We start from the raw sequence: 27529 nt of genomic DNA, 5'->3' as shown, positions 1-27529 counted from the left end.
AAGGCTGCTCTGTACAATTCTATTACATAGAGCAGGTAAGTAGAACATATGTTATTAAAAGAAAAGCAACATAATCACTTTAACAGTTATGACGACAGCAAGTGGGGAAATCTGGATGGTGGAAGGATCTCAATCTATTTTACAGGATACACAGAATGCTGATGGTTATTTTGTGGGGGGAAAAAAACAAAAACAGAACCCTACACGAGACTGTGCAATACATATGTGATATCCAGGGATGAACCGTGTATAGACAGCTGGCTGCACAAACTGAAAAAGAAAAAAAAAAAAAAACAGGAAACTGACCCAATGTTACATCCTGGAAACTTTTAATAGTAAAACTGATAACCAAAGTGAAAATGCTCAAACATGTTGAAATATGTGGTCAGACAGTAACTGGTAATCTAGACCAGTATTTCTCAACCTTTTTTTTCCAGTCGAGGCACTCTTTAAAAATGGACAGTTCTGAGACACCCCATTCTGAAATGTAAAAGACTATTTGAATAGCTTTACACAATGTGGCAACATCCACATGTAGGACACCCAACACTAGAGGTGATTTATTCTTCCAAAGCACATACACTTTTGCACACTGGTACCGACTAGTATTCCAATGTTTCTCTTCTCTCTCAATTTCTCTCCATCAGATAATGTCGCCGCAGTGCTGAGTGAGATGGGCGCAGGAGGGTCAAACAAGGATGCTGTGGAAGCAACAGACATTCTCCTTATTAACTGATGTCATTAGTTGTTAGGCCTCATGTACGCTGCTGCTGGTAAACGGACGTTTAGGAGCAGTTGAGCATTTTTTTCAGCTTCCCCTGAACTCTCCTCTACGTTAGCTTATCAGTACATGTACACAGGGTCGTTTATAGTCGCTTCTAGGCAGTTGAGTTTTGAGGCTTTTGTTGGAACGCAAAAAAAATGGGTTCAGAAGCTGAGTTTAGAGGCATTTCAAGCGCCAAATGCTTCTAAAAACGGAGTAACACGCGTTTATCCGCGCTTCGTTTAAGTTTTTCATTTTTGATCACTTTGAAAAACTAAAAACGCAAAAATGCGCCAAAACACCACTAAACACAGCATGTAAACCAGGGGTCAAATCCTGGGGAAAAAAGTGTGGGAACTCCCACCCAAGATTCTCTCCCCCACCAAAAAGTCCCGCAGGACTTGAGCCCTGATGTAAACACAGCAAAACTGACATTTTAAACGCGGGTTACTATCTGTCAGGTTAAATCGTTCAGGAGAGGTTATAAAAACGTCCCGTGTACATGAAGCTTTAGGATGGCAGTGTCTAGAAAGGCTTTGTGTAACTAAAAGGCAGGCTTGATCCACCCGCTGGCTTGTAAACATTTTTTAAATACATTTTTAAGCATTTTGCCAAGGCACCCCTGAAGAAATCTCAAGGCACCCTGGTTGAAAAAGGCTGATCTAGACATCTGCCTGTGTGCAGGTATGCAAGGAGAATACACCCACACTAAAATGGAGGAGAACCATCTAAAATTGCTTGGTCACTGGTAACAAAACAAAATAATAATAAAAAAAAAACCTCACTGCGAATATTTGCAGATTGTAGTTTAAAGCCTATAAACAAACATAAAAAATAAAAAAAATGTAATATGCTCTTACCGGTTTGGTGATGTCAAATACCACAATGGCAGCCTGAGCTCCTCTATAGTACATGGGGGCGAGACTGTGATATCGTTCCTGTCCTGCAGTGTCCCAGATCTCAAACTTTACAGTTGTATCATCCAGACACACAGATTGAGCCAAGAAGGCAGCTATAGACAAAAGGACAATAAAAAGGAAAGATTAATTCATTCATTTCGAACAGAACCTCAGAAATTTATTGTCACCTAGGTGTCTGTCGAGGAGCTTTCCATATACTTCTGGTCTCTTACACTGAGAAAAGGAATGAATGAAATCTACTTAATGAGGAGCCCTAGAAATCAATAAAATACAGTTTTTGCGATATGGCACTGCGTTACTTAAAAGCAGAGGTCTGCCAAAAAAAAAAAAAAAAATTATATATATTATATATATTATATATATATATATATATATATATACATATATACATATATACACACATACACATCGCAGCTGCTGACTTTTAATAAATGGACACTTACCTGCAGGGCTGTGGAGTCGGAGTCGGGGGAAATTTTGGGTACCTGGAGTCGGGGTCGGCAAACAATGCACCGACTCCGACTCCTACTAAATTTAGATTGGAATTAAAAAAAAAAAAAAAAAGCAAGTTTAAATGTCCCAATTCACAAAAAGTTATAATTAATGACTTCTCTACTGTAAGAATAAAGACCAATGCATGCAGTGCCTCACGTAACCGCAATACGAACACGTTAAGTGACCGTGAAGAAGCATGCTTTTCATGTGCTTCACTATATGGCACGCAACGCACAATTAGGAGCTGCAATACTTATACTTTCCATAGTGTTGTGTTCTGCTTTTACAGGGAACACATGTTAGAGTACCAGTAAGTGTCCAAATAAAAAAATTCCAACAGGAGTTTTATAAAGCACTAAAAGAAGTTGAAAAGTATGATCGCTCATCAAAACTTACTGTTGAAGAAGCCATCCTTGTTTATCCAGAGATCGTTAGTGATGTGGCCAGAATAGTTACTGCAATGCCACCCACCCAAGTCAGTGTGGAAAGATTATTTTCAGCCCTAAAAATAATAAAGTCTGACTTAAGAGCCTCTATGAAAGAGGATCTGGCAGAGGCAATTCTCTTCCTTAGAACTCTACATTGAATTGATTTGCATTTGCTAAGCCTAGAACTACATTTCAAGATTAATATAAACCATTTCTAGGTTTTACAGATTTTGTTTTTGGTTCATTATAGATGAGCTTTGTTTTTGTTCTAAAACAACCAAATAATGTGGTTTGTATTTTTGAACTGGTAAAGATCCTGTTCCTGATCTTTATGCCTGCTGCTACTATCCAGCCACTTGATTGTTTTCATTGTGTTTGTCTTTTGCTTAAACTGTGCAATACAGTAGACTGTTGGCTTCCCAGCCAGTAGTCCTGTGGTAGGTTGCGTTTCTTTCCCTCAAGGAATGTATAAAATACATTCGCATATTAATACAGAGGAGTCGGAGTCGGGGAGTCGGAAGTACATAAAACTGAGGAGTCGGAACATTTATCTACCGACTCCACAGCCCTGCTTACCTGTCCAGGGTGCCCGCGATGTCGGCAGCCAAAGCCGATACAGGTATCTGCACCCCCCCTGAAAGGTGCCAAATGTGACACCGGAGGGGAGGGGGGGCGGGGGAGGGTTTTTCCGAAAAGCGGAGGTTCACTTTTTGTGTGGACCTCTGCTTTAACTGACAATTGCGCGGTCGTGCGAAACAGTACCCTTCCCCCCCCACAAATTTCATCACCACTGCAGGGGGTGGAGGTCTAACTTCAGAGGGATGGCGCCACAGTCTCCCAGAAGGGGGGGGGGAACCTGTCATAAAAGGTACCTGTTCCTCCTCCCCACTTGAAAGATGGGGTTTGGAGGCAGATAAGGAGGTTTCACTTTTGGGTGGAACTCTGCTTTAAATTAAGGTGGTACCTACACGATGATACCACACATTGGGTTCCTGTGGCTAAAGCCGCTACAAGTTAGCTTTAAACTGGTTGTAAACCCTTCCACTTCCATATACCTAGTGAAGCGACTGGCCTGGTGATACACAGAGATGAAACAAAACCTCCTACAAAAATTGTACCTGTTTATCTGCAGCCATCTTTCCCCTACATCCATTCAAAGTGCAGAATTTACACAGGATTTCTCAGGCTGTAAAGCATGGGGAAGGGAGTTGAAGTTGCATCAGTGAGGAAAGCTCTGAGAGCTTATTGAAGGGAAAGGACACCACCCCCCCATTCATACAGCACACAGGAACAGAGCTGAAGCTGTCAATCAGCTAGAGCTCCTTCCCTTGTCACCATATTTCTCTTGGTGTCAGGCAGGGTGGATATGGTTTAAATCAAGTCAATTTAAATCACGATTTAACTAGTAAGAAAGCTAGATTTAAATCATGTAAAAATGCTACATAACTAAGCTCTATTTCACGCTGAATAAACGAAATGATTGATGTATCCTAAATAGAAAACTACTTTTAGATATATTTTTTACTCCAAAAGCATTGGATTAAAATAAATTTGATAAATATATATATTTAAATAAAAATAAATAATTTTTTTCTTTTTTTAAATCATTGATTTTTATCCACCCTGGTGTCAGGAAAACTTGTCAGAAATGATTCATGCTTAAAGCAGAGGAACAAAGCAGCAGACAGAAATGACACTTAGTGCTCTGGATTGCGACAGATGCACACTATAGAGTTAAAAGCTTTGTTCATATTTCATGTCGGAGGTTTACAACCACTTTAAAGCTGAACTCCAGGTATAATCTTTATTGCGTACTTGCACTGGTCCAGTTTGGACCAATGCAAGTTTGCATTTCTCCTACCCAAGGGACAGCTGGGGAAGCAGACCATAGTGGTAGTAGTTGGTGCTACAACAATGATAGTATCGATGTTCTGGGTCCGACTTTCTCTTCTGCACACTGACCACACGGGATTGCTTATTTGGGACTACTACCATTACCAGAACGTCCTATGTTTTTCTTTCAAATCAATAAAAGGCATTCTCTGAATGTGGTGTACATCATGAAGTCCCTGCTTATCCTCTTCACCTCATCCAATCAGAGAATGCCTTCCATTTACAAGGTGTTCCGTGAATGATGACATTGCTAAGCTCCTCTATGGATAGTGGGCAGAGGGGAAGCCACTGAGCACAGGATCTGGAAGATGACGGCCATCACTAGTAGCACCGACTGCTACAGAGATTGTTAGTTTCCCCCAGCAATCCCTCAGGTAGGAGATATGCATATTAACACTGGTCCAAGCAGGTTCAATGTAAGTGTGCAATAAAGATCATGCCTAGAGTTCAGCTTTAACAATGTGTTACTTTCAGCAAGGAGAGCTGAAATAAAAACTGTCATGGAAAATAATACATTCTACCTCAGTGAATTAAACCCTTTACTTTGCTATCAGGAATTAAATAACTGGTTTGTAGTCTGCGGGTAGAGTCTTGGGTTTGTGTCAGGGGTATAATGAGTGAATGAGACTGGGATCAGGTCATTAAAAAACATCCCATGCAATGGAGGAGTCAAGTCAATGGACAGAACTGGAATATCGAGTGAGGAATATAAGAAGCTGCCTGGTGCTTTGACATGCAATCAGGGTCGGCCCGTTTATTAAAGTGGTTGTAAAGGTTCAGTTTTTTTTTAAATAACAAACATTTCATACTTGGCTCCACTGTGCAGTTCGTTTTGCACAGAGTGGCCCGATCTTCCTCTTCTGGGGTCCAACGACGGCTCTCGTGGCTCCTCCCGCAATAGATAACCCCCCTCTGGGAAGATCTCTCCTGAGGGGGTTACCTTGCGGGCGTGCTCCCGTATCATACACTCGGCGTCCATAGCCGCCGAGTGTTTGACTCGGCCCCGCCCCCCGGCGACTGCGTCATTGGATTTGACAGCAGCGGGAGCCAATGGCTGTGCAGTGCGCTGTTAACAATCTATCCAATGAAGAGCCAAGAAGCCGTGGAGACAGCGATGCGGGATCGCGCCCATGGAAATTCGGGGCTCAGGTAAGTAAAAACGGGGGCTCGGGGGCGGACACTGCAAGATGTTTTTTCACCTTAATGCATAAGATGCATTAAGGTGAAAAAACACAACCAACCCCTTTAAGGACGCCACCCCCTCTGTCACACTGTCCTTTATATGACACATGGATAGATGCAAGCATTGCATGAATCTCTCAATGGCCGCCACTGCCACTCCCTATTCAGGCAAACAGACCCTTTTTGGATGCCTGCCGGCTGAATTCCAGTGGTGGAGGGGGGTAAAATCACTCGATTAGAGCCATGGGCTCTAATAGGCTTCAAAAAATTGGGACTTTGAGTGCAGAGCCCTGCACTCGCAGTCCACCCAGGCGTGTTAGAAAAGCAAATTAATATGTGCTTTTCTAACACTGAACTGCCTCTCTGCCAATAAGGAGGCACGGGTCTAACACCAGTCACTGGATTGGCTGAATGCACAGGCGATCCCAGTGGCCAGCTAGCAGAAGCGAAGAATAGACGCACGGAGAGCGCAGGAGCCATAGCCTGACCCGCGCAACCCATCCTACAGCTTGCCGCTGTCACCTGCTGCCTGACCCGCCACCAAGTTGGGGCAAGTGCCGGTCAGACAGCGAGCTAGCAGGCGAGAGGGGGGGGGGCATAGGGGGGGCAACAGTGGCTGCATATGATGTTTTTATTTCAGTATTTTTCAGTTTGTTTGCGCCCCCCCAAAAATTTTGAGCACCAGCTGCCACTGCATACAATAACTCAAACGCAGTGCTGAAATATTTGCCGCCCCTATGTGGAAGAATACTGTGCAAACCTATAACTAGTTACTATAAAGTATTAATATTTTATTAGTCATTAGAAAATAGTGAGGAGAATTGGAGGAAGGCTGCTCACATCCTGCACAATAAGCAGTAACGGCATCACCCGCTGCCCATGTCTGCAATCAGGAAACCTGCCAAGCTTATTTCTGGCTGGTGATGTTTTGCAATAGTAGTGATGGCTGGTCTAGCATTTCCCATGATACCTTGATGATGACAGGGTAAAAAAGGTCAGGAAAACAAGTACTGTTATGGTTCAAAGCATTAGAAAGGGAATCTAATGAAATCAAAAACGTTCACAGTTCTTAACAACAGAAACGCTTAGATCACCAAATATAACCTATGAACAATTTAGACTTATGCCTTGTACACACGATCGGTTTTCCCGCGGTAAACAGTCCGCCAGGAAAACCCGAGAACCTGCTCGGTAGCTTTTCCCCCTACACAGGGCTGTGTTTCCCGACAGGAAGACTGACATGAGAGCTTTGGTCGGTAAACCCAGCCATGTGTGCGCGCTCCACCGCAGGTTTTCCCCATAGGGAAACTGCCGGCTTAAAAACCACCGGGAATCCAAGCAGGAAAAAAAGAGATCATGTTCTAATTTTTTCCCGCCGGGATTCCTGGTGGTTTTCCTGTCGGGAAAACTGCCATGGAGCATACACACGGCCGGGATTCAGGACAAAAGTTCTCATGGCAGTTTTCCCATCAGGAAAACCGGTCGTGTGTACGAGGCATTAGGCCCCATACACACTTATAGACTTTCTGCAGATTTTTTCTTCAGATTTACCAAAACCATGAAGTACAAGGGCCTGCCTGATTGAATACAAATTTAAACTCTTAGACCCCTTTCACACTGAAGCGTTTTTGCGTTAAAAATAGCACTATTAAAACGCTCATAAAAACTCTCTCCATGCATCTCAATGGACCCTTTCACACCGAGTCCTGCAAGCAGCATCTTTGGAGCAGCTTTTGGGCGCTAAAAAAAACGCTCTCCAAAAACGCCCCTCTCCATTGAAAGCGCTGTAAAAACGCGCCTAAAACGTTAGGGTCTTAGCGGTGCTTTACCAGCACATTGGGATTGCAGATGAGGCTTCGCTCGAAACACGCTTGAAAAACACCCTAGTGTGAAAGGGGCCTTAAGGTTTGACCTCATATTATATGGTTTTGGTAAATCTGAAGACAAAAACTTGCAGAAAATCTAATAGTGTGCATGGGGCTTAAAGGGGTTGTAAAGGTAAAAAAAATTCCCCCCAAATAGCTTCCTTTACCCTAGTGCAGTCCTCCTTCACTTACCTCATCCTTGGATTTTGCTTTTAAATGTCCTTATTTCTTCTGAGAAATCCTCACAGTAATGCAAGGCTTTCTCCTTGGTGTGGAGAAAGCCTCTTGAGGGGGGAGGGGGCGAGCAGGCAAGTCAGGACACTCTCTACTTTGCAGATAGATAAAGGAGCTATGTGTTAGTGGGCGTCCTGACACTCCTGCTCGCCCCCTCAAGAGGCTTTCTCCACACCAGGGAGAAAGCCCTGCATTACGCAAGTCATGATGGGATGATTCTGATCCCACCCTCCCCATTTCAATCGCAACTTCGCTTGGCCCTCCCTTATTTACTTCCTGACTCTTATTCCTGTGCCTACCCATCTTCTTTCCACCATGTGTGAGCCCCCTAACAACTCCTGCCCTTTTTGTCATTATCTTTCTTTTATTGCATCAGTTTACAATGTTAAACACCAGTACAGTCTCTTTAGAATTTCGGGTACTGAGACTTCAGGATATATCTGTTGTAATACTCATTAATTGATATTGTAATATTGATTTTCTGTTCTCTGTACTCCATCTTGAAAGATGCCATTTTAAATTGCATATACTTAAATTGTGCAATAGTTACAAGAATTGTTTCCCTGTATGTATATGAGGTGTACCTTAATTAATATTGAAAAATATAGGTGTGGAGCCTTTTAGAGGTTGATGCCTACTACCATATGGCTTCAAAACTTATTCTTCTGCAGGTTGCCATTTGGTGGAGATTGGAGTGTTAACACCCCAGTATAATCATGTCAGGACGCCCACTAACACACAGCTCCTTTCTATATCTGCAAAGTAGAGAGTGTCCTGACCCTCCTGCTCACCCCTCCTCCCTCAAGAGGCTTTCTCCACACCAGGGAGAAAGCCTCACATTACTCTGTGTAGTTACAGACAGAAGAACAGGAAGTGAGGATTTCTCAGAAGAAATAAGGACATTTAAAAGCAAAATGGAAGGATGAGGTAAGTGAAGGAGGACTGCACTAAGGTAAAGGAAGCTATTTAGGGAAAACATTATTTTTTACCTTTACAGCCCCTTTAGGGTTCCAAGGATAAATGTGTTGGCAATATGTAAATAACTAAAAAAACACCAAACTTCCATCTGGTGTCATAGCTCAGGCCTCATGCACACTGGATATTTTGAAAACTGATGCTAAAACAGGATTGGCAACAACGCCGACCCTGTGGTACCCCACAGGACAGGGAGCTGCAATTAGAGTGATAGGCTCCCAGCCTCACCCGTTGTGCCCTATCTTGGAGGAATGAAACCATCCATGCCAATGCCATCCCCTCGATCTTAGCCGTATTTTTAGTCTATGCAGTAGCTGTGTATGATCGATGGTATCGAAGGCAGCTGACAAGTCCAGAAGTATCAGAGCTTCGGTTTCACCGTTGTCCAGGGTACGAAGTATTTGGTCCTGGACATTGACTAGGGCTGTCTCAGTCCTGCATCCAGGTCGGAAACCTGACTGGAGGTCATCTAGAATAGAGTTGTACTCCAGATGACTCTGAATCTGCTGGACTATGACTCTTTCAATGATCTTAGCAAGAAACACCAAGGTGGAAATAGCAAGAGGAAACCTCTCCTTTTGGCAACAGTCACCAGATACCGTGTCCTCATTAGAAGACCCCCCACTTCCGCTTTTGGTGACAATTGTAACATTTTAGATTTTCCCTCACTTTATGCCCAAATGGAAAGAGTCATGTTCTTTCAACAAGAGCACATACAGCAATAAAAACCTAAAAGGGGTTATAACACTTACTAGCTATGGGAGTTTATCTTGAAGCTGTAATAGTTTTGTGCAAGCTCCGTCTGAGGCAGGGCCGGCGCAACCACCAGGCGGACCAAGCGGCCGCTTGGGGCGGGCAGGTCCGCAGCCTGGGATGGGGCGATAAAAGATGACTTTTTTTTTTTTTATTGTCCGGAGTTGCCGGCGCCCGGTGTCCCGCTCCAGGGCTCGAGTCCTGCGGGTCCGGGAACGGCGTCTGTAGAGGAGAAGGGAGGGAGAAAAAGTTTCACTGGCACCGCACTGCCCCGCCCCCTCCCCCGGCGAGCTGTTGCAGAAGAACAATAACATCATTAGCATGTGACAAGCCGAGTCTCTGCTGCCTGACTAGTAACTCCCCCCAGCAGGAGATCGTGGCCGTGCTTCCCTGCTGAAGGGAGCATGCTGGCTGCTTGTAATTTTTTTTTGTGATGGACGCTGATGAGCTGACCAGCCAATCTGCATGCACCTAGCCCTATCAAGTGCCTGCAGATTGGCTGGTCAGCTCATCAGCGTCCATCACAAAAAAAAATTACAAGCAGCCAGCATGCTACCTTCTGCAGGGGAGGAAGAGAAGCTTAGCTAGTGCTGGCCACTATCTCCTGCTGGGGGGAGTTACTAGTCAGGCAGCAGAGACTCGGTTTGTCACATGCTAATGATGTTATTGTATAAATACCAGGAAGCAGCATGGATGGAGGGTAAGTCACAGAAATTGTGTGTGTTACTGTGCCCCCCCCCCTGCAGACTTTATTTAAACTCCTGTTTAAAGGGAAACCTGGCTGAGGTTGACAGGCTGGCATTGAGAAAATGGATGAGGGTGACTCTGGGTGGATATGAGAGTTACATTGTGGAGATCCTCTTCACAATGTAACTCTCATCCCCACAGAGTCATCCTCATCCATCTTCACAATGCAACACAATCATCTTCATCCCCACCCAGCACCATCCATCCCTCTCTAACGCATCCCCTGCACCATCTATCCCTTTCCACATCACATCCCCACCCAGCACCATCCATCCCTCTCTAACGCATCCTCTGCATCATCTATCCCTTTCCACATCACATCCCCACCCAGCACCATCCATCCCTCTCTAACGCATCCCCTGCACCATCTATCCCTCTCCACAACACATCCCCACCCACACCCAGCACCATCCATCCCTCTCCACAACGCATCACCACCCACGCCAAGCACCATCCATCCCACTCCACAATGCATCCCCACCCACCCCTCTCCACAACGCATCACCACCCACGCCAAGCACCATCCATCCCACTCCACAATGCATCCCCACCCACCCCTCTCCACAACGCATCCCCACCCACGCCTAGCACCATCCACCCTCTCCACAACACATGGCTGTGGAGGAGGCGGGTACAGAGAGAGGTGGCTGTGGAGGAGGGGGGGGTACAGAGAGGTGGCTGTGGAGGAGGGGGGGTACAGAGAGGTGGCTGTGGAGGAGGGGGGGTACAGAGAGGTGGCTGTAGAGGAGGGGGTACAGAGAGGTGGCGGTAGAGGAGGGGGCACAGAGAAGTAGCTTTACAGCCCTCTCTGTACCCCCCTCCTCCACAACCACCTCTCTGTACCCCCCCTCCTCCACAACCACCTCTCTGTACCCCCCTTTCTTAAAATGACTAAGATTGTATTTTTTTTCCTTTTTAATAATTATGAGGTGGCACTGGTGGGCAGTAATGAGGTGGCACTGATGGACACTAATAGGCTGAACTGGTAGGCAGTGATGAGGTTGCACTGACAGGCTGAACTGGTGGACACTAATGAGGTGGCACTGTTGGACACTGATAGGCTGCACTTTACCTCTCCACCCTAAACAATAACCTCCTCCCCAACCTAGATTTTCTGAGATAATGAAAAAAAAAAAAAATATATCGGCTGCAAAAATCGGCCTAAAATATCGGCCGCCCCAATTTTGAAATATCGGCATCGGTATCGGCCAGAGAAAAACCCATATCGGTCTACCTCTAGTCTGCACTGTAGGGGTGTCTGCATTGTAGGGGTGGGAGTCTGCACTATAGGGGTGTCTGTACTGTGGGGGTCTGCACTGTAGGGGTGTCTGTACTGTGGGAGTCTGCACTATAGGGGTGTCGGTCTGTACTGTAGGGGTGTCTGTACTGTGGGGGTCTGCACTATAGGGGTGGGGGTCTGCACTGTAGGGGTGTCTGTACTGTGTCGGGTTGGGGTCTGCACTGTAAGGGTTTCTGTACTGTGGGGGGCTGCACTATAGGGGTGTCTGTACTGTGGGGTATGGGGGTCTGCACTGTAGGGGTGTCTGTACTGTGGGGGTCTGCACTATAGGGGTGGGGGTCTGCACTGTAGGGGTGTCTGTACTGTGTCGGGTGGGGGTCTGCACTGTAAGGGTGTCTGTACTGTGGGGGTCTGCACTATAGGGGTGTCTGTACTGTGGGGGTCTGAACTGTTGGGGGGTGTCTGTGTAATGGGGTCCAGAGTGCTATGTAATGTAAAGGGGTCCAGTGGTGTATGGTGCTGTGTAATGTAAAGGGGTCCAGTATGTTTTACATTTAGTAGTATGGTGTATATTATACTAAGAATTTCTGGTGTGGCGTGGTTACAAAAGCACAAATTTAGTGTGTTTTTTTATATAAAAAAATTATTGAAAGAAATTTTTTTGCAAGGGAGGTGGGTGGCAGTTGGGGGGGGGGGGGGCCAAAATGGAGCTTCGCTTGTGTAGGCAGAAATCCTTGCACCGGCCCTGGTCTGAGGGTACTATAGGAATGCGCTTTCCCTGGTGAAAGAAATGTCAAAACCCACGGTCATAAAACTCTTCCCTTTAAGAACCTAAAGTCCAACGCTTTTTTATATATTAATTTATATTTGTCCATTTGCAAATGGAAAAAAAAATGTGTCCTCTTCATCTTTCTCTGATAGTAGTCACCCCAATTTCAGGTGAAATGTTGCCTAGTGTCATCCAACACTTCCTGTAAGCCCAGGTTGTCATGGACACACCCCCGGGGTGCATCCTGAGTTCACATTGTAAGTGTGTCAATGAAGCACAGCCTTGGAGATGAATAGAAAGAACTAGGATTGTCATGTGACCACACTTATAATTAAAGGGTAACTCCACTTTTGTGGGGGGGAATAATAATAATAAAGCAATTTACAATTGCGATACAAGTCATATTGTAATTGAATGTTATTAAAAGCGACCCTGCCGGAGAGACTCGGAAATGCTCAGAGACCGCTCAGCTGCATTCGGAACCCCTTGGGAACAGAGTATTTCCGAACGGCTCAGGCGCCCCCACACCTCTGGCCAAATGCGGTACTGCACACAGCAGAAGCTTGAATCCTGCTCGTTTTGCGAGACAACCGAGTCAGGATTAAAAAAAAAAAAAATGCTCATATTGCGAAACGCTCGTTAACCGTGTTACTCGCAATCCGAGTTCCACTGTACTACTATTTTTAAAAAACCTCAGAAAAGCACCAAGAGCACTGTGCTAGGAGCAGTTTCCTTTACTTTCTTGTGATTATGACGTCTGGCAGTAATAAACCCAAAAACTAAAAATGGAATATGTTGCAGCTTACCAATCGTTAGCTGTGGTGGCCGCATTAGTGTTCTATTCTTTTTTTCCCCCTCTGTTTTCACCTGCTGATCTGGACAGTAACACACCTCCTGTATTAGGATGCCTACACTCTGGATCAATGAGCAACAGAGACACCTTTGGACAGCAGAATTGGTAATCTGGGGGGGAGAGTAATGGTGAATGCACTAGCAGATTAAAATACACTAACAAACTGAAGCCAAACTCCAGCTCACACTTTAAGCAGTGACAATAACTGTTCTGTTTTCCTTTTGAGATAAAAGTTTTACATAAATGAATAAAACCTGACCCTGTCAGTGTTAAAGCGGGAGTTCACCCATAAAACAATTTTTTCAAAAAATCCCCTTAGATTAATGCTCGTTTTGTCTAGAGGAATCGGCTAGTTGTTTTAAAATATGATCCGTAATTACCGTTTACGAGATGCATCTTCTCCGTCGCTTCCGGGTATGGGTCTTCGGGAGCGGGCGTTCCTTCTTGATTGACAGTCTTCCGAGAGGCTTCCGACAGTCGCATCCATCGCGTCACTAGTAGCCGAAAGAAGCGGAACGTCGGTGCGGCTCTATACTGCGCACCGACGTTCGGCTTCTTTCGGAAAATCGTGATGCGATGGATGCGACCGTCGGAAGACTGTCAATCAAAATAGGAACGCCCAGTCCCGCAGCCCATACCCGGAAGTGGCGGAGAAGATGCATCTCGTAAACGGAAAGTACAGCTCATATTTTAAAACAACTAGCCGATTCCCCTAGACAAAACGAGCATTCATCTAAGGGGAAAAAATTGTTATGTACGGGTGAACCCCCACTTTAAAAGGTCTGTCTCAACCTCTCCGACTGCTTCATCTGCAGGACAGATTGTTCTATTGAAAACCAACACTTACTGGCAGGATCACCAGGTGAAAATAAAGGAAAGAAAGCCTAAAAAATAAATCGAATGCAGCCAGCACATCTAAGAATCAGTAAGCTGCAATACAATAAATTTTTGCTTTTGGGTTTAAAACCGTTTTCCGCATGTAAAATGGCCTGTATGTGAGTGAAAGCCACATTTTACCCAACATTAAAGACAAAGATTATGACGTGCCTCTTACCTCCTATAGTGGTCTCTTGAAATTCATCAAACTGACCCTTGACGAACCGTAATACCAGACTGGACTTGCCCACTGCCATGTCTCCAAGTAGCACCAGCTTGAACTGACAGATCTTTGTCTGGCCTACTCCATTAGCCCTTAAGCTCCCCCTGCTGGCCATGGCGTCCTCCGTTTCCTGCCTTCTGACTTTCACTCCAGCAAAAGATGAGATTCTTTAATCCAGCGATTTGAAACCCAAATTTACTTTTAAATACCAATCTGCAGAGAAAAAGAAAAATATAGAATTTCGGTTATCTTTTTTCATTCCACACTCAATACAAATCAGACGAATGAACAAACACAGGGGACCGACACAGTGATGCTTTCAGATATGCAAAGTTATACATGAACAAGGGCAAAAATCTTTTTGTTTTAAAAGAAAGCAGCCAAAACAAATTCAGTTTCACTACAAAAGATATCCACTTGTCGCCACGCGAGGTATCCGTACTACGTCACTGGACTTCAAGTGGTTATACCGCGACAATGCCTGCAGCCATCAAGCTGGTACCGTTTCTGAGAGCCGATGGTCAGCTCTCTTGTAAAGAAAAAAAGCAATCCTAGTGGCTAACTAGTCACTGGATTGCTTTAACAAGCAGTGGGGAGGGGAAATCCCCACTCCTGCCACCTTCATCGGGATCTCTTATCTTACCAGCTGAACAAAGACCTCAACAAAGACTGGATCAGCTTTGTTCGGCTATATGATATAGTAACCCGGAAGAGATGACCTTACACCACTTCTGGTTTACCCGGATGTAAAACTGCGCCATTTTAAATTAACAATCAGAAGCATTTGATAAACACAGATCTTGGTGTGATCAAATGCTTTCAAGGGCAGAGGAAGTGCCCCAATATTAAAAGTCAGCAGCTACAGTATTTTTTTTCGTGGGGGGGGCCCCCAACTCCTCTTTTTTATTTTATTTTTTGTAACTCCTTTTTAACAAGCCAAAATCACTTTCTTGAACAATCTGATGCAGCACCACGATCATATCCACACTGACCAATAGGGGGCATGCTCAAGTATTAAAGCGGGAGTTCACCTAAATTTTTTTTTTTAACATTAGATTGAGGCTAATTTTAGCTGAATCGGGTGTTTTTTTTTTAAATGAATGCAGTACTTACCGTTTTAGAGATGGATGTTCTCCCGCCGCTTCCGGGTATGATCTTCGGGACTGGGCGTTCCTATTTGATTGACAGCCTTCCGAAGGTTGCATACAGCCCGTCACCAGTTCCCGAAAGAAGCCGAACGTCGGTGCGGCTCTATACAGCGCCTGCGCACCGACGTTCGTCTACTTTCGGGAACTCGTGACGCGCTGTATGCGACCATCGGAAGGCTGTCAATCAAATAGGAACGCCCAGTCCCGCAGCCCATACCCGGAAGCCACGGAGAACATCGATCTCTAAAACGGTAAGTACTGCATTCATTTAAAAAAAAAAACACCCCGATTCTGCTTAGTAAAATTAGCCTCAATCTAATGTTAAAAATTGATTTTTTTGGGTGAACCTCCACTTTAAAGGGGTTTTCCACCCATTTAAGCTTATTAAAAGTCAGCAGCTACAAAAAGTGTAGCTGCTGGCTTTTAATAAACAGACACTTACCTGCTCCAGCGTTCCAGCGACGCGCCGGCCGGGGCTCCGCTCCTCTCCCCCCCTCCCCGGCCGGCGTCTTCATTTCAACTGTGGGCACCCGGCCGTGACAGCTTTCGGCTTCACGGCCGGGCACCCACTGCGCATGCGCGAGCGGCGCCGTCTGATTGGACAGGAGATCGCCTAGGACCTGTGACGTGTCCTAGGCGATCGCCTACAGCAGCCCCTTCCTGTAGGTGATTAAGCTTAAATCGCCTACCTGGAAGGAGGAAGTGGGACAGGAAGTCCCACTCCTCCTGAAGCCCCCACTCCCCCCCCCCCCAAAAAAAAATTACATGCCAAATGTGGCATGTAAGGGGGTGAGGAGTGGGATAAGCGGAAGTTCCAATTTTGGGTGGAACTCCGCTTTAACCACTTACTTTTATTTCTGGAACAGAACTCTACTAGTTGTACAAGACAGTGATGTACAGGGGCGGACTGACAACTCATGGGGCCCTCGGGCAATAAAAGATTATGGGGACCTCGGGCAATAGAAGATTATGGGGCCCCCGGGCTTACAGATGGCCACCAAGCCAGGAGGCATTACAGAGGTGGAAAAGCTAAAATCTCAGGATTTTCACATCAAAAGCATGTCGGTTTTGGACATATGAGGGACAGATGTAAAAAAAAAAAAAAAAAAAAAAAAAAACACAGCTTTTTACATACTGTCCCTGGTTTTAAATGAGCCTGGCAACCCTGATGGGGCCCCCTAGTGGCATGGGGCCCTCGGGCAGTGCCCGAGAGCCTTTAATGGTGAGTCCGCCCCTGGCCACGTAGCAAAGTCTGCAGGTTTCTAAAGAACCAATACATGCAATTTTAGGATTTTCTCTATCAAGGCTCTCTAGTGTTGCTATGTCCACACAGACAAAAGATAATAAAATAAAAAAAAACAGCAAGAGAAACATCTCCCTGAAAAAGCTGGCATGGGACATTTGATTGCTGCCGTTTTACATGCTCCATCCCCCGACATTCTAGTGTCAACAGATCACCAAAATGATATTCTGTGCACCGGAACTCGCACCAGACAAAGGTCCATCTATAAATAGTGCATTCTGCTCTCCCTTCCCTTTATACTAGTGACACAGCACACAACAAAAATGCCAGAAAAACAAAACCTTTGATGCCAGGTACTGTGTACTCCACATAAAAGTGGAACAGTCAGCTCCTATAGACAAGAAAGGTCAAATTCAACAAGTTAAAGCGGGGGTTCACCCTATCGACGGGAAATTTTTTTTTTTTCTTTTACCTTAAAATCAGGCATTGTAGCGCGAGCTACAGTATGCCTGTCCCGAATTTTTTACCCCCGTACTCACCTTGTAGTCGTCCATCGAAGATACCGGGGAATGGGCGTGCCTATGGAGACGGAGGATGATTGACGGCCGGCTCTGGCGCGTCACGCTTCTCCGGAAATAGCCGAAATAGGCTTGGTCTTCACGACGCGTGCGCATAGCCTGTGCGCAGGCGCCGTGAAGAGCCGAGACCTACTCCGGCTGTCTTCGGGGAGAGTGACGTGCCAGGGCCGGCCGTCAATCATCCTCCCTCTCCATAGGCACGCCCATTCCCCGCGGGAGCCGAAATCTACGATGGACGACTACAAGGTGAGTACGGGGTTAAAAAAATCGGGACAGGCATACTGTAGCTCGCGCTACAATGCCTGTCTCGATGGTAAAATGTGTCGGGGGGGGGGGGTGAACTACCGCTTTAATAAATAAAGTAAGCAGAAAAAAAAAAAAAACACACAACATTTGGAATGGAATTGGTCTTTCTACAACAAACTGCCTAAATCGGATTGGTTGCAAGGAGTTAAAGTTGTTGTTAACCCTTACATCAGGGTTCCACAAATTTGCTAGGAATCTAGGAGCCAGCTAAAAAAGTTAGGAGGCAGAAAACGCGCCAGTCCCGCCAAGCTCGCGCGCAGAAGCGAACACATACGTGAGTAGCGCCCGCATATGTAAACGGTATTCAAACCACACATGTGAGGTATCGCCGCGATCGTTAGAGCGAGAGCAATAGTTCTAGCTCTAGACCTCCTCTGTAACTCAAAACATGCAAATTGTAGAATATTTTTAAACGTCGCCTATGGAGATTTTAAAGGGTAAAAGTTTGTCGGCATTCCACGAGCGGACGCAATTTTGAAGCGTGACATGTTGGGTATCAATTTACCCAGGGTAACCATATCTTTCACAATATAAAAAAAAATTGGGATAACTTTACTGTTGTTATTTTTTTAATAAAAAAAAGTGTATTTTTTCCCCCAAAGAAAGTGCGCTTGCAAGAACGCTGTGCAAATACGGTGTGACAAAGTATTGCAACGATCGCCATTTTATTCTCCAGGGTGTTAGAATAAAAAAAATATACATAATGTTTGGGGGTTCTAATTAGAGGGAAGGAGATGGCAGTGAAAACAGTAAACACACACACATTAGAACTGCTGTTTTACTTGTAATGCCAACAGCCACCACCAGATGGCGCCAGGTCACAGAAGGCAGCTTGGGCCTTCACAAGGCTGCAAAGCCACGGCCTAAATTAATGGCTGTCGCGATCGCGTGGAGGTGGGGGGGCACGCAGACACAGGATGCTTTGCCTCCGTGCGCCCCCACCTCCCCCGCCGCACGATCGTGGCGGGCCCGCGACGGCCGGTAATTGAGGCCGCAAAGCCGCGGCCTCAATTACCGGCGGGCGCCAGGTCACAATTTCTTGTCGCAACTGCGACCTGACTCCTGGATTTTGTCGAGGCCTGCCTTACATATACCCAGTGAAGTGACTGGCCTCAGGTGATACACATATGGAAAACAAATCCTCCTACATAAGTTGTACCTTTCTATCAACAGACTTTTCTTCTCTACATGGTGCAAAGTGCTGAGTCATAAAGCTTGTTTGAGCGTTCAGAAAAAAAGGGGCGGAGAGCTGAAGTTACACTTAGCAGAGCTCAGTGAGGCAAACACCGAGAGCTGATTGGAGGGGGCCAATCAATGCATGATTGGCCCTTTACTACAATCTATGATCAGCTATGTCCAAAGGACAGAGCAGTTACAGGGTGCACACTGGGGTGCACGAGAGGTGTGTTCTGGGAAGACATCCATGGACGCCCTTCCAGAACAAGAGAGCCGCGATGTAGCCGCCTTTTAGCTATGGCTCTGTATTGAGGGGATTAATCTACAGACACCCAAAAATGAAACTTCCGCTTTGCTTGTGCATGTGCAGTGCGTGCCCACTGTGACAATGCCAGCGCCGGAGAGGAGGGAAAGACGAGGCATCATTCAGATATTCTGCTCAAAGTCAAGGACATCCATTTACGTACCTTGGGCGGGAAGTTGATAATGTGAAAGATGATAAGTAAATAGATACCCAACACCCCTGCCCGCTGCTTGTAAAAACAATCAAATGGCTACTTGGCCACAAGTTGTTATTACAATAGAGCCGACCGTCGGCTCTAAAAAACGGTACCGGGGTGATGCCTGCAGCAGGCATCACTCCAGTACAACCACTTAAAGCCAAATAATGTACAGGTACGTGATTTGGCGGCAAATGGTTAAAGTGGTTGTAAAGAAACAAGGTTTTTTACCTTTACGCATGCTATACATGAAGGTAAAAGACCTTGTGTGTGCAGCCCCCTCCAGTACTTACCTGAGCCCCCTTTTGATCCAGTGAGACTTGCCCCTCTGGGAACTCGCACTACTGATTGGCTATTGGCTCCCACTGCTGACAATCACAGCCCGTGAGCCAATCAGGAGACGGAGGGGGTGGGCCAAGTCAAGGCTCCGTGTGTAAATGGACACACAGAGCAGGGGCTTGGCTTGGGTGCCCCCATAGCAAACTGATTGCTGTGGGGGTTACCCAAGAGGAGGAAGGAGCGCCAGCGTGGGACCCGAGAAGAGGAGGATCCGGGCTGCTCTGTGCAAAACCACTGTACAGAACAGGCAAGTCTAACATGTTTATTATTTTAATACAAAAAAAAAAAAAATGAAAGCTTTACAATCACTTTAAGTATAGAGCATTGCTAATATCCTGCTGGGTATGCTAACAGTCTTAAGACTTAAAAGCAGCTTTATTCTACTTGACACACAAAATACATATTATTTCGATGTAAGAATTCCAAACAGTTTTTCTATAAATACTCAGAACATTCCATGTGTCATTAAAGGAGCCCTCATGAAAACAGGCATCTTTTCATAGGCAAACATTTTACAAGCATACACGTGATGTGCCTTTTACCCAGGCATCTACCAAGGAGAAACACAATGTGACATCATGGAAAAAGCCATCATCATGTGACACACAGCAAAGTCAGATTTGTAAAGTAAATTAGCAATCAGTCAAACAAGTATTTATTATGTGTTGCTTTGACCTTGTTCTTCACCTTAGATCAAGGCATGATGTGTTGTATACACCGTATCCCTGATATTTTCATCTCATTCATCACCTACAGTGGATATAAAGTCTATACACCCCTGTTAAAGTGTCAGGTTTCTGCGAATTTATCTTTTTATATATATATATATATATATATATATATATATATATATATATATATATATATATATATATATATATATATATATATATATAAAAAAAGATAAATACATTTCAGTACTTTTTCCACCTTTAATGTTACCTACAAACTGCACAAGTAAGATGAACAACAAATACAAAACTCAAATAATGTGTAGCTGTGTTCTGAAATAAGCAATCACATTCAAACTCATGTTAATTAGGAGTCAGTACACACATGCCATCATTTAAAGTGCCTTCGATTAACTCCAAATAAACATCAGCTGTTCTAGTAGGTCTTTCCTGACATTTTCTTAGTCGCATCCTACAGCAAAAGCCATGGTCCGAAGAGAGCTTCCAAAGCACCAGAGGGACCTTATTGTTAAAAGGTATCAGTCAGGAGAAGGGTACGAGGAAAAAATTCCAAGGCATTAGCTATACCGAGGAACAAGACAGTCATCATCAAGTGGAGAAAATATGGCACAACAGTGACATTACCAAGAACTGGACAAAAAGAAAAACTGATCAGGGAGGCTGCCAAGAGGCCCACAGCAACATTAAAGGAGCTGCAGGAATATCTGGCAAGTACTGGCTTTGTGGTACATGTGACAACCATCTCCCGTATTCTTCATAGCTCTGGGCTATGGGGTAGATTCGAAAGTCAGAAGCCATTTCTTGCAAAGAAAAACCATCAAAACCTGGCTAAATTTTGCAAAAACACATCTGAAGCCTCCCAAAAGCATGTGGGAAAAGGTGTTCTGGTCTGATGAAACCAAGGTTGGACTTTTTGGCCATAATTCCAAAAGATATTTTTGGTGCAACAACAAGAACAACACTACACATCACCAAAAGAACCCCATACCCACCGTGAAGCATGGTGGTGGCAAAATCATATATTGGGGCCATTTTAATTCAGCTGGAACAGTTGCCTTAGTCAAGGTAGAGGGAATTATGAGCAGTTCCAAATACCAGTCAATATTAGCACAAAAAGCTGAACATGAAGAGGAACTTTATTTTTTTAGCGTGACAACGACCCAAAGCATACATTCAAATCAACAAAGAAATGGCTTCACCAGAAGAAGATTAACGTTTTGGAATGGTCCAGCCAGAGCCCAGACCTGAATCTTATTGAGAATCTGTGGGGTGATCTGAAGAGGGCTGTGAACAGGAGATGCCCTCACAATCTGACAGATTTGGATTGTTTTCGCAAAGAAGAGTGGACAAATATTGCCAAGTCAAGATGTGCCATGCTGATAGACTCATACCCAAAAAGACTGAGTGCTGTAATAAAATCACAAGGTGCTCCAACAAAGTATTAGTTTAGGGGTGCGCACACCTTTGCAACCATATTTATTTAGTTTATTTTTACTTTTACTTCCCTCCACCTAAAAGATTTCAGTTTGTTGTTCAACCGAGTTGTACAGTTTATAGGTCACATTAAAAAGGTGGAAAAATGTCTGAAATGATTTATCTTTGTCCCAATTTCACAGAAACCTGACATTTTAACAGGGGTGTGTAGACTTTTTATATCCACTGTATATTCAGTACTCACAAGTCTTGTGGCAAAACTTTGTACCTTGTGATGTGTGAAACAGTTATGAGACCTGAGCAGAAGAGATGAGCAATGCTAAACATTCAATTGTACTGTAGGCACGAAGTAAACTAAAGTAAAGCAAAAAACAAAAAAAACAAAAAAAAACACTAAGCAACCAGCAAGTGTGGATAACTAATGATTTGCAGGAGTAAGTGCAACTGTGTTAATGTCAAAAAGTCAACCCGAGAAAAACTGTGGTTTGCTGATGGAGGGTAAGGCTGCATTCACACCTGAGCGTTTTGTAGCCTGAAGCTATAAAACGCTAGAGGGGAAAAAATACATTATTCTCTATGGAGATGGTTCACTTCTCCACTCCAAAACGCCAAATTGGGCTGATTTGGGCGTCTTTGAATGTTTGTATTCCCATAGAAACTAATGGAAACGCTCGATTCAATCGTCTAGCGCGACAACGAGCGTTTCTACGGGCGTTTTGTCGCTTTAATCTGTCCTGTGAAATAGAATATTCACCCAGGAAGAAGATAAAAAAAAAAATCTACAAACATAGCAACAAATGATGAAAGAGATGAGCATTTTTCCGATTGGCTAAAATAAAAAAACGACGAAGTTCAAAAACGTCGGACAACGATGTATGCAAACGCACGAATACGTGTTAATACGTGCGACAAAACGACTGAAAACGCTATGCTCAGGTGTGAATGTGGCCTAAAGCAACAGGCTTACTTTAACGGCAGCTCCACCAGAACATGTCCAACGTCCCTTTTTTCTTCTGCCAAACTCAGCCAGGAGTGCCAAAAGTACCTGGTATTCTGGATATTGGTCACTCAGGCCAGGGCTGTCACATGAGGGCAGACTGTACATGAGAATTTTAGACTGTATATTCTTTAAGATATATAAACAGGAATTAACACATATAACGGTTTATATCTGTTTACAGAGTACCCAAAAATAGTCCTCTTTTATGTTATGTATACTTGTGTAAAATGGAAAAATTATAAAATAAAGTAAAATAATAATAATACATTTTTTTAAAGCGCCCCTGTGTGCTCGGGCACAGAAGCGACCGCACACTTAAGTCCCACCCACATATGTAAACACCATTCAAACCACACGTGAGGTATCACCGGAATAGCAACAATTCTAGCACTAGACCTTCTGTGTAACTCTAAACTGATGACCTGTAAAAAAAAAAAAAAATTAAAGCGTCGCCTATGGAGATCTTTAAAGCGGGAGTTCACCCAAAAATCAACTTTCTGTCAGATGTATACTGCATACTGCTGACATCTGCAGTATGCTGGTCTTTTTTTTTGGTATTTATCGTTTTAGCAGTATTTCTTCTATGGCTCCGAGCGGGGATTACTTCCTGGTATAGGCGTTCCCGAAGACAAGCAAGTTGATTGACAGCCTTCGTCACGGCTTCCGAAAATCCACACGAGTGACACTCGGCAATTTACGGAGCCTGCGCAGTCAGCCCTACACGGCAGGCGCAGGTGCCGTAAACAGCCAAGTGTCACCTCGGCTGTTTTCGGAAGCCGTGACGCGCTATAGAAGGCCGTCAATCAACTTGCTTGCCTTCGGGAACGCCCATTCCCCGCAGGATTCCCCGCTCGGAGCCATACAAGAAATACTGCTAAAACGATAAGTACCAAAATGAGATAAAAAAGACCAGAATACTGCAGATGTCAGCAGTATGCTGGATCTAACTGCAGAAAGTTCATTTTTGGGTGAACTCCCGCTTTAAGTACAGAAGTTTGGCGCTATTCAGTGAGTGTGCGCAAATTTTAACGCGACATGTTGGGTATTTACTCGGCGTAACATCATCTTTAACTAAAAATTGGGCTAACTTTACTGTTTTATTTTTTAATTCGACTGCCATTTTATTTCCTAGGGTGTCTGCTAAAAAACATATATAATGTTTGGGGGTTCTGAGTAATTTTATAGCAAAAACATTATGATAATAAACAGTGTACCATTGGTTTTATATGTTCTTAAAAAAACTACATATATATATTCAGTTTGCAAATTAGACCTGTTATTAAATCAGCCAATCCCTCTAACTTTGGCCTAGGCATCAAAACTTGAACAATGTGCTTTGCCTAGAATTTCTATGGAAAAAAAAAAACATAATTTTACCAGAACAGTCACTTAATGCAACACAAAAAGAATTTTATTTTAGCTATAAAACTGTCAGCTTATAATTTAATAATCGCCTCCTGAAAATAAGAATAGCTACATAAATGGCCAAACGTCTGCCAGCAGCAGGGTGGAAATTATAGACTTCGCTTTTCCCTGCGCTCCAGAGATGGGTGGCAACATTGTGACACAGATGTGTTAAAATAACTCTTTAATGTATCAGTCATTGAAGTGGATACAAGGGAGCTGAGAGAGCCAGACTGATAAATGGCAGGGATCTGGTCACATTCGCATGTAAAGGACACATAGTACATACCGTATTTGCCGGCGTATAAGACGACCTTTTGCACTTAAAAATATAGCTCAAAAATCAGGGGTCGTCTTATACACCAAAAGCAGACTGTGGGCATCCATTTTTTAAAAGCTGCGCCTCCTCCTTGTGGTGTTCCGTGATAGGCGGAACACTCAGTTTCCCAGAAGAGCCTGTGTTTAGTGTTCCACCTATCACAGACGTCGTCTCGTCCTCGGCAAGGGGAGGCAATGGCACAGTGAGGCGAGGCAGTGGCACAGTGAGGTGAGGTCAGGGCCGATGCAAGGATTTTTGTGAACTCAGGCGAAGGTGCATTTTACCACAGTGGGGCGAGGGGAGGCAATGGCACAGTGAGACGAGGGGAGGCAATGGCACAGTGAGGCGAGGGGAGGAGCGGTGCAAGGATTTTTGCAAACTCAGGCGAAGGTGCATTTTACCGCCCCCCCCCCCCCCCCCGCACACGCAGCAGTCGTCAATAAATTATTTCCCTCCACAGGTTTTCAGTGAACCGAATCCCCTGTATATGCACTTTGTAGAATGAGGGGGTATAGGCAATGATATTGGTGCCAAGTTAATGGGGCATTGGTGCTAAATGGGGGGGGGGGCAATGTGCTAATTTCTAACTTGGGGGAGAGCTGGAACAATGGTGCCAAGTTGGGGGAGGGGGGGGGCAATGGTTCTAAGTGGGGGGATGTTTGGGACATGTTTGGGGAGAGAGGGGCTACTTGGGATAAGTGGGGGATATTTGGGATACATGAGAGGAGAGGAGAAACATTTGGGATACGTGGGAGGACAGGTGGGGACATTGGGGATAAGTGAGAGGAGGGGCATTGTGGATAAGTGGGGGGGGGGGGGAGAGGCATTAGAGATAAGTGGGGGGACATTGGAGGAACATTGAGGACATTAAGTGGGGGAGACGTTGATGTTCTGTGTATGTACATCCGTTTCACATACCGCAGTTCACTTGGTCAGGCAGCCGCAGATCCATATCCCTGAAGATGTAATTTCATTGCATGTGAGTACCGGGTTAGAGCTGGCGCCGCACTAGTACCAGAGTGGCTGCCACAACGTAGGGGAAATCATCCAATCCAGAGAGGAGGAAGAGAAGACGGCGGCGGTTCACATTAGCAAGGCGGAGGCGGAACTCCTTGAGCAATCCAGCCCTGCCACCGCATGTGACCTCCGTTCGTCCAATCACTGAATGGAGCCTGGTGGCCGAAGCCCAGAGCACAGCCAGTCATGCAGCGGCAGCCATGAGCCCAGCCCACCACAGACACACACACACTACGACTGTCCCGGCGGTGACCAGCTCAGTTTTCCGCCCTGTTTGCCTGTCGGCGCTGGCGCCGTAAGGCAAGAGCCCAACTTGCCTTGCGCTAGCGCCGGCCCTGGGTAAGGTGAGGCAGTGGCACAGTGAGGTGAGGCAATGGCGCAGTGGGGGGGGAGGGGTCATCTTATACGGCGGGTAGATCCCAAAACCAACATTTAAGCTGGAAAATTAGGGGGTCGTCTTATACGCCCAGTCGCTTTACACACTGGCAAATATGGTACCAATCTTATTTCAATTCATCTTACATGAACATTCTATTAAAGAGTAACTGCAGTCAGCTCACATAATTTGTAATAAAAACATTTTTGCCCTTCTGAAGCTTCTCTCCAACCACTTTGCATGTTATTTTATGCGATTCTATACTTGCCAAATATGCTGCATCAATTTTAACAGTGGGCAGCTGAAGCTGTTGCCTGTTCACTTCCTGGATTTACACAGACACACCTCCAACTCTGCATCTCTCATTTGCCCTCTTATGAGAAGATAGAGAGATCATAAGACTAGGCCAATGACAGACAAGAAACAAGAAGTGGGCTGTATTAGGTATTTCCTGGCAGGAAAAAATATTTTACTATCCAAAGTTAACACAAGGGCAGAAGATTTATTAGATGGAAAGTTGAAAACATGACTGATGGTCTGCTTTAAATACTACGGGAAAGAATGGAACTTTAAAAGCATATGCAATAAAACTGAGCATTTACTTTGTCCCGTAAAAAACTTCAAAGACCAACCAAACAGAGGTGGATCAAAAATGACCCTGGAATTACTGGAAGCTGTAACAAAACTTTATTGCCTGTATCATTTTAATATAATAATGGCAATTAAGACTTAACATTCCACAAGTATTCGAAATGTTTGGAAGGATTTCTGTGATCAAAGTTCTCTGTGGGCTTTTAAAAATATTTTTAATCTAGAAATATGGTCTGTAGAGGGATCTGAACTTCCCTACATTTAAAATGACTGCAGTGCCTTGTTCACATGTAGGGGACTTCAGTGTACAATCACACGAGGGCCGTGTATTACTGTGCAGGCATTTCCCCCCATTCATGTCATCTGGGATGCAGCGGCTGCACGAACACAGCTGATGCTCCCAATCTGACAGCCATGCAAGCAGGGCTGTGGAGTCGGTAGATAAATGTTCCGACTCCGACTCCTCAGTTTTATGTACTTCCGATTCCGACTCCCCGACTCCGACTCCTCTGTATTAATATGCGAATGTATTTTATACATTCCTTGAGGGAAAGAAACGCAACCTACCACAGGACTACTGGCTGGGAAGCCAACAGTCTACTGTATTGCACAGTTTAAGCAAAAGACAAACACAAGGAAAACAATCAAGTGGCTGGATAGTAGCAGCAGGCATAAACATCAGGAACAGGATCTTTACCAGTTCAAAAATACAAACCACATTATTTGGTTGTTTTAGAACAAAAACAAAGCTTATCTATAATGAACCAAAAACAAAATCTGTAAAACCTAGAAATGGTTTATATTAATCTTGAAATGTAGTTATAGGGTTAGCAAATGCAAATCAATTCAATGTAGAGTTCTAAGGAAGAGAATTGCCTCTGCCAGATCCTCTTTCATAGAGGCTCTTAAGTCAGACTTTATTATTTTTAGGGCTGAAAATAATCTTAGAGAGGTAGTTGGGCTGCTGCTTTCTCCTTTGTGTGCTTATCTGCTGCTGAAGATAGGGCAGTGGGAGGATCCAGGAAGGGGCATTTATTCTAAAACATGATTTTCCTAGGAGAATCCCATAGTCATGTTTAAAGTTTAAGCTAACAATCGGAGTTTACAAGTTTTTATAGCCTTAGCTGAATGACAGCAGTTTTTCCAATGGTTTACAGCTTCAGTCTTGGACTATTGGCCCTCCATTCCCT

The 27529-nt window shown here is 44.6% G+C and overlaps 1 protein-coding gene across 1 annotated transcript in view; it reads right to left on the bottom strand.

Moving 5' to 3' along the window:
* Nucleotides 1-27529, bottom strand: part of LOC120943834 (ras-related protein Rab-5B-like) — a 61060-nt gene that overhangs the window by 14089 nt on the left and 19442 nt on the right. The window contains exons 2-3 of the mRNA XM_040357391.1: nucleotides 14172-14429; nucleotides 1624-1775 (exon numbers count right to left, since the gene is read on the bottom strand). Coding sequence (XP_040213325.1) covers nucleotides 1624-1775; nucleotides 14172-14331 — 312 coding nt within the window. The 5' untranslated portion in view covers nucleotides 14332-14429. The remainder of the gene's footprint in view (nucleotides 1-1623; nucleotides 1776-14171; nucleotides 14430-27529) is intronic.

This window comes from Rana temporaria, chromosome 6 (genome assembly GCF_905171775.1).
Source record: "Rana temporaria chromosome 6, aRanTem1.1, whole genome shotgun sequence".
NCBI lineage: Eukaryota > Metazoa > Chordata > Amphibia > Anura > Ranidae > Rana > Rana temporaria.
The sequence above is the reverse complement of the archived record's forward strand: the minus strand, read 5'-3'. Positions and strand labels throughout refer to the sequence as shown.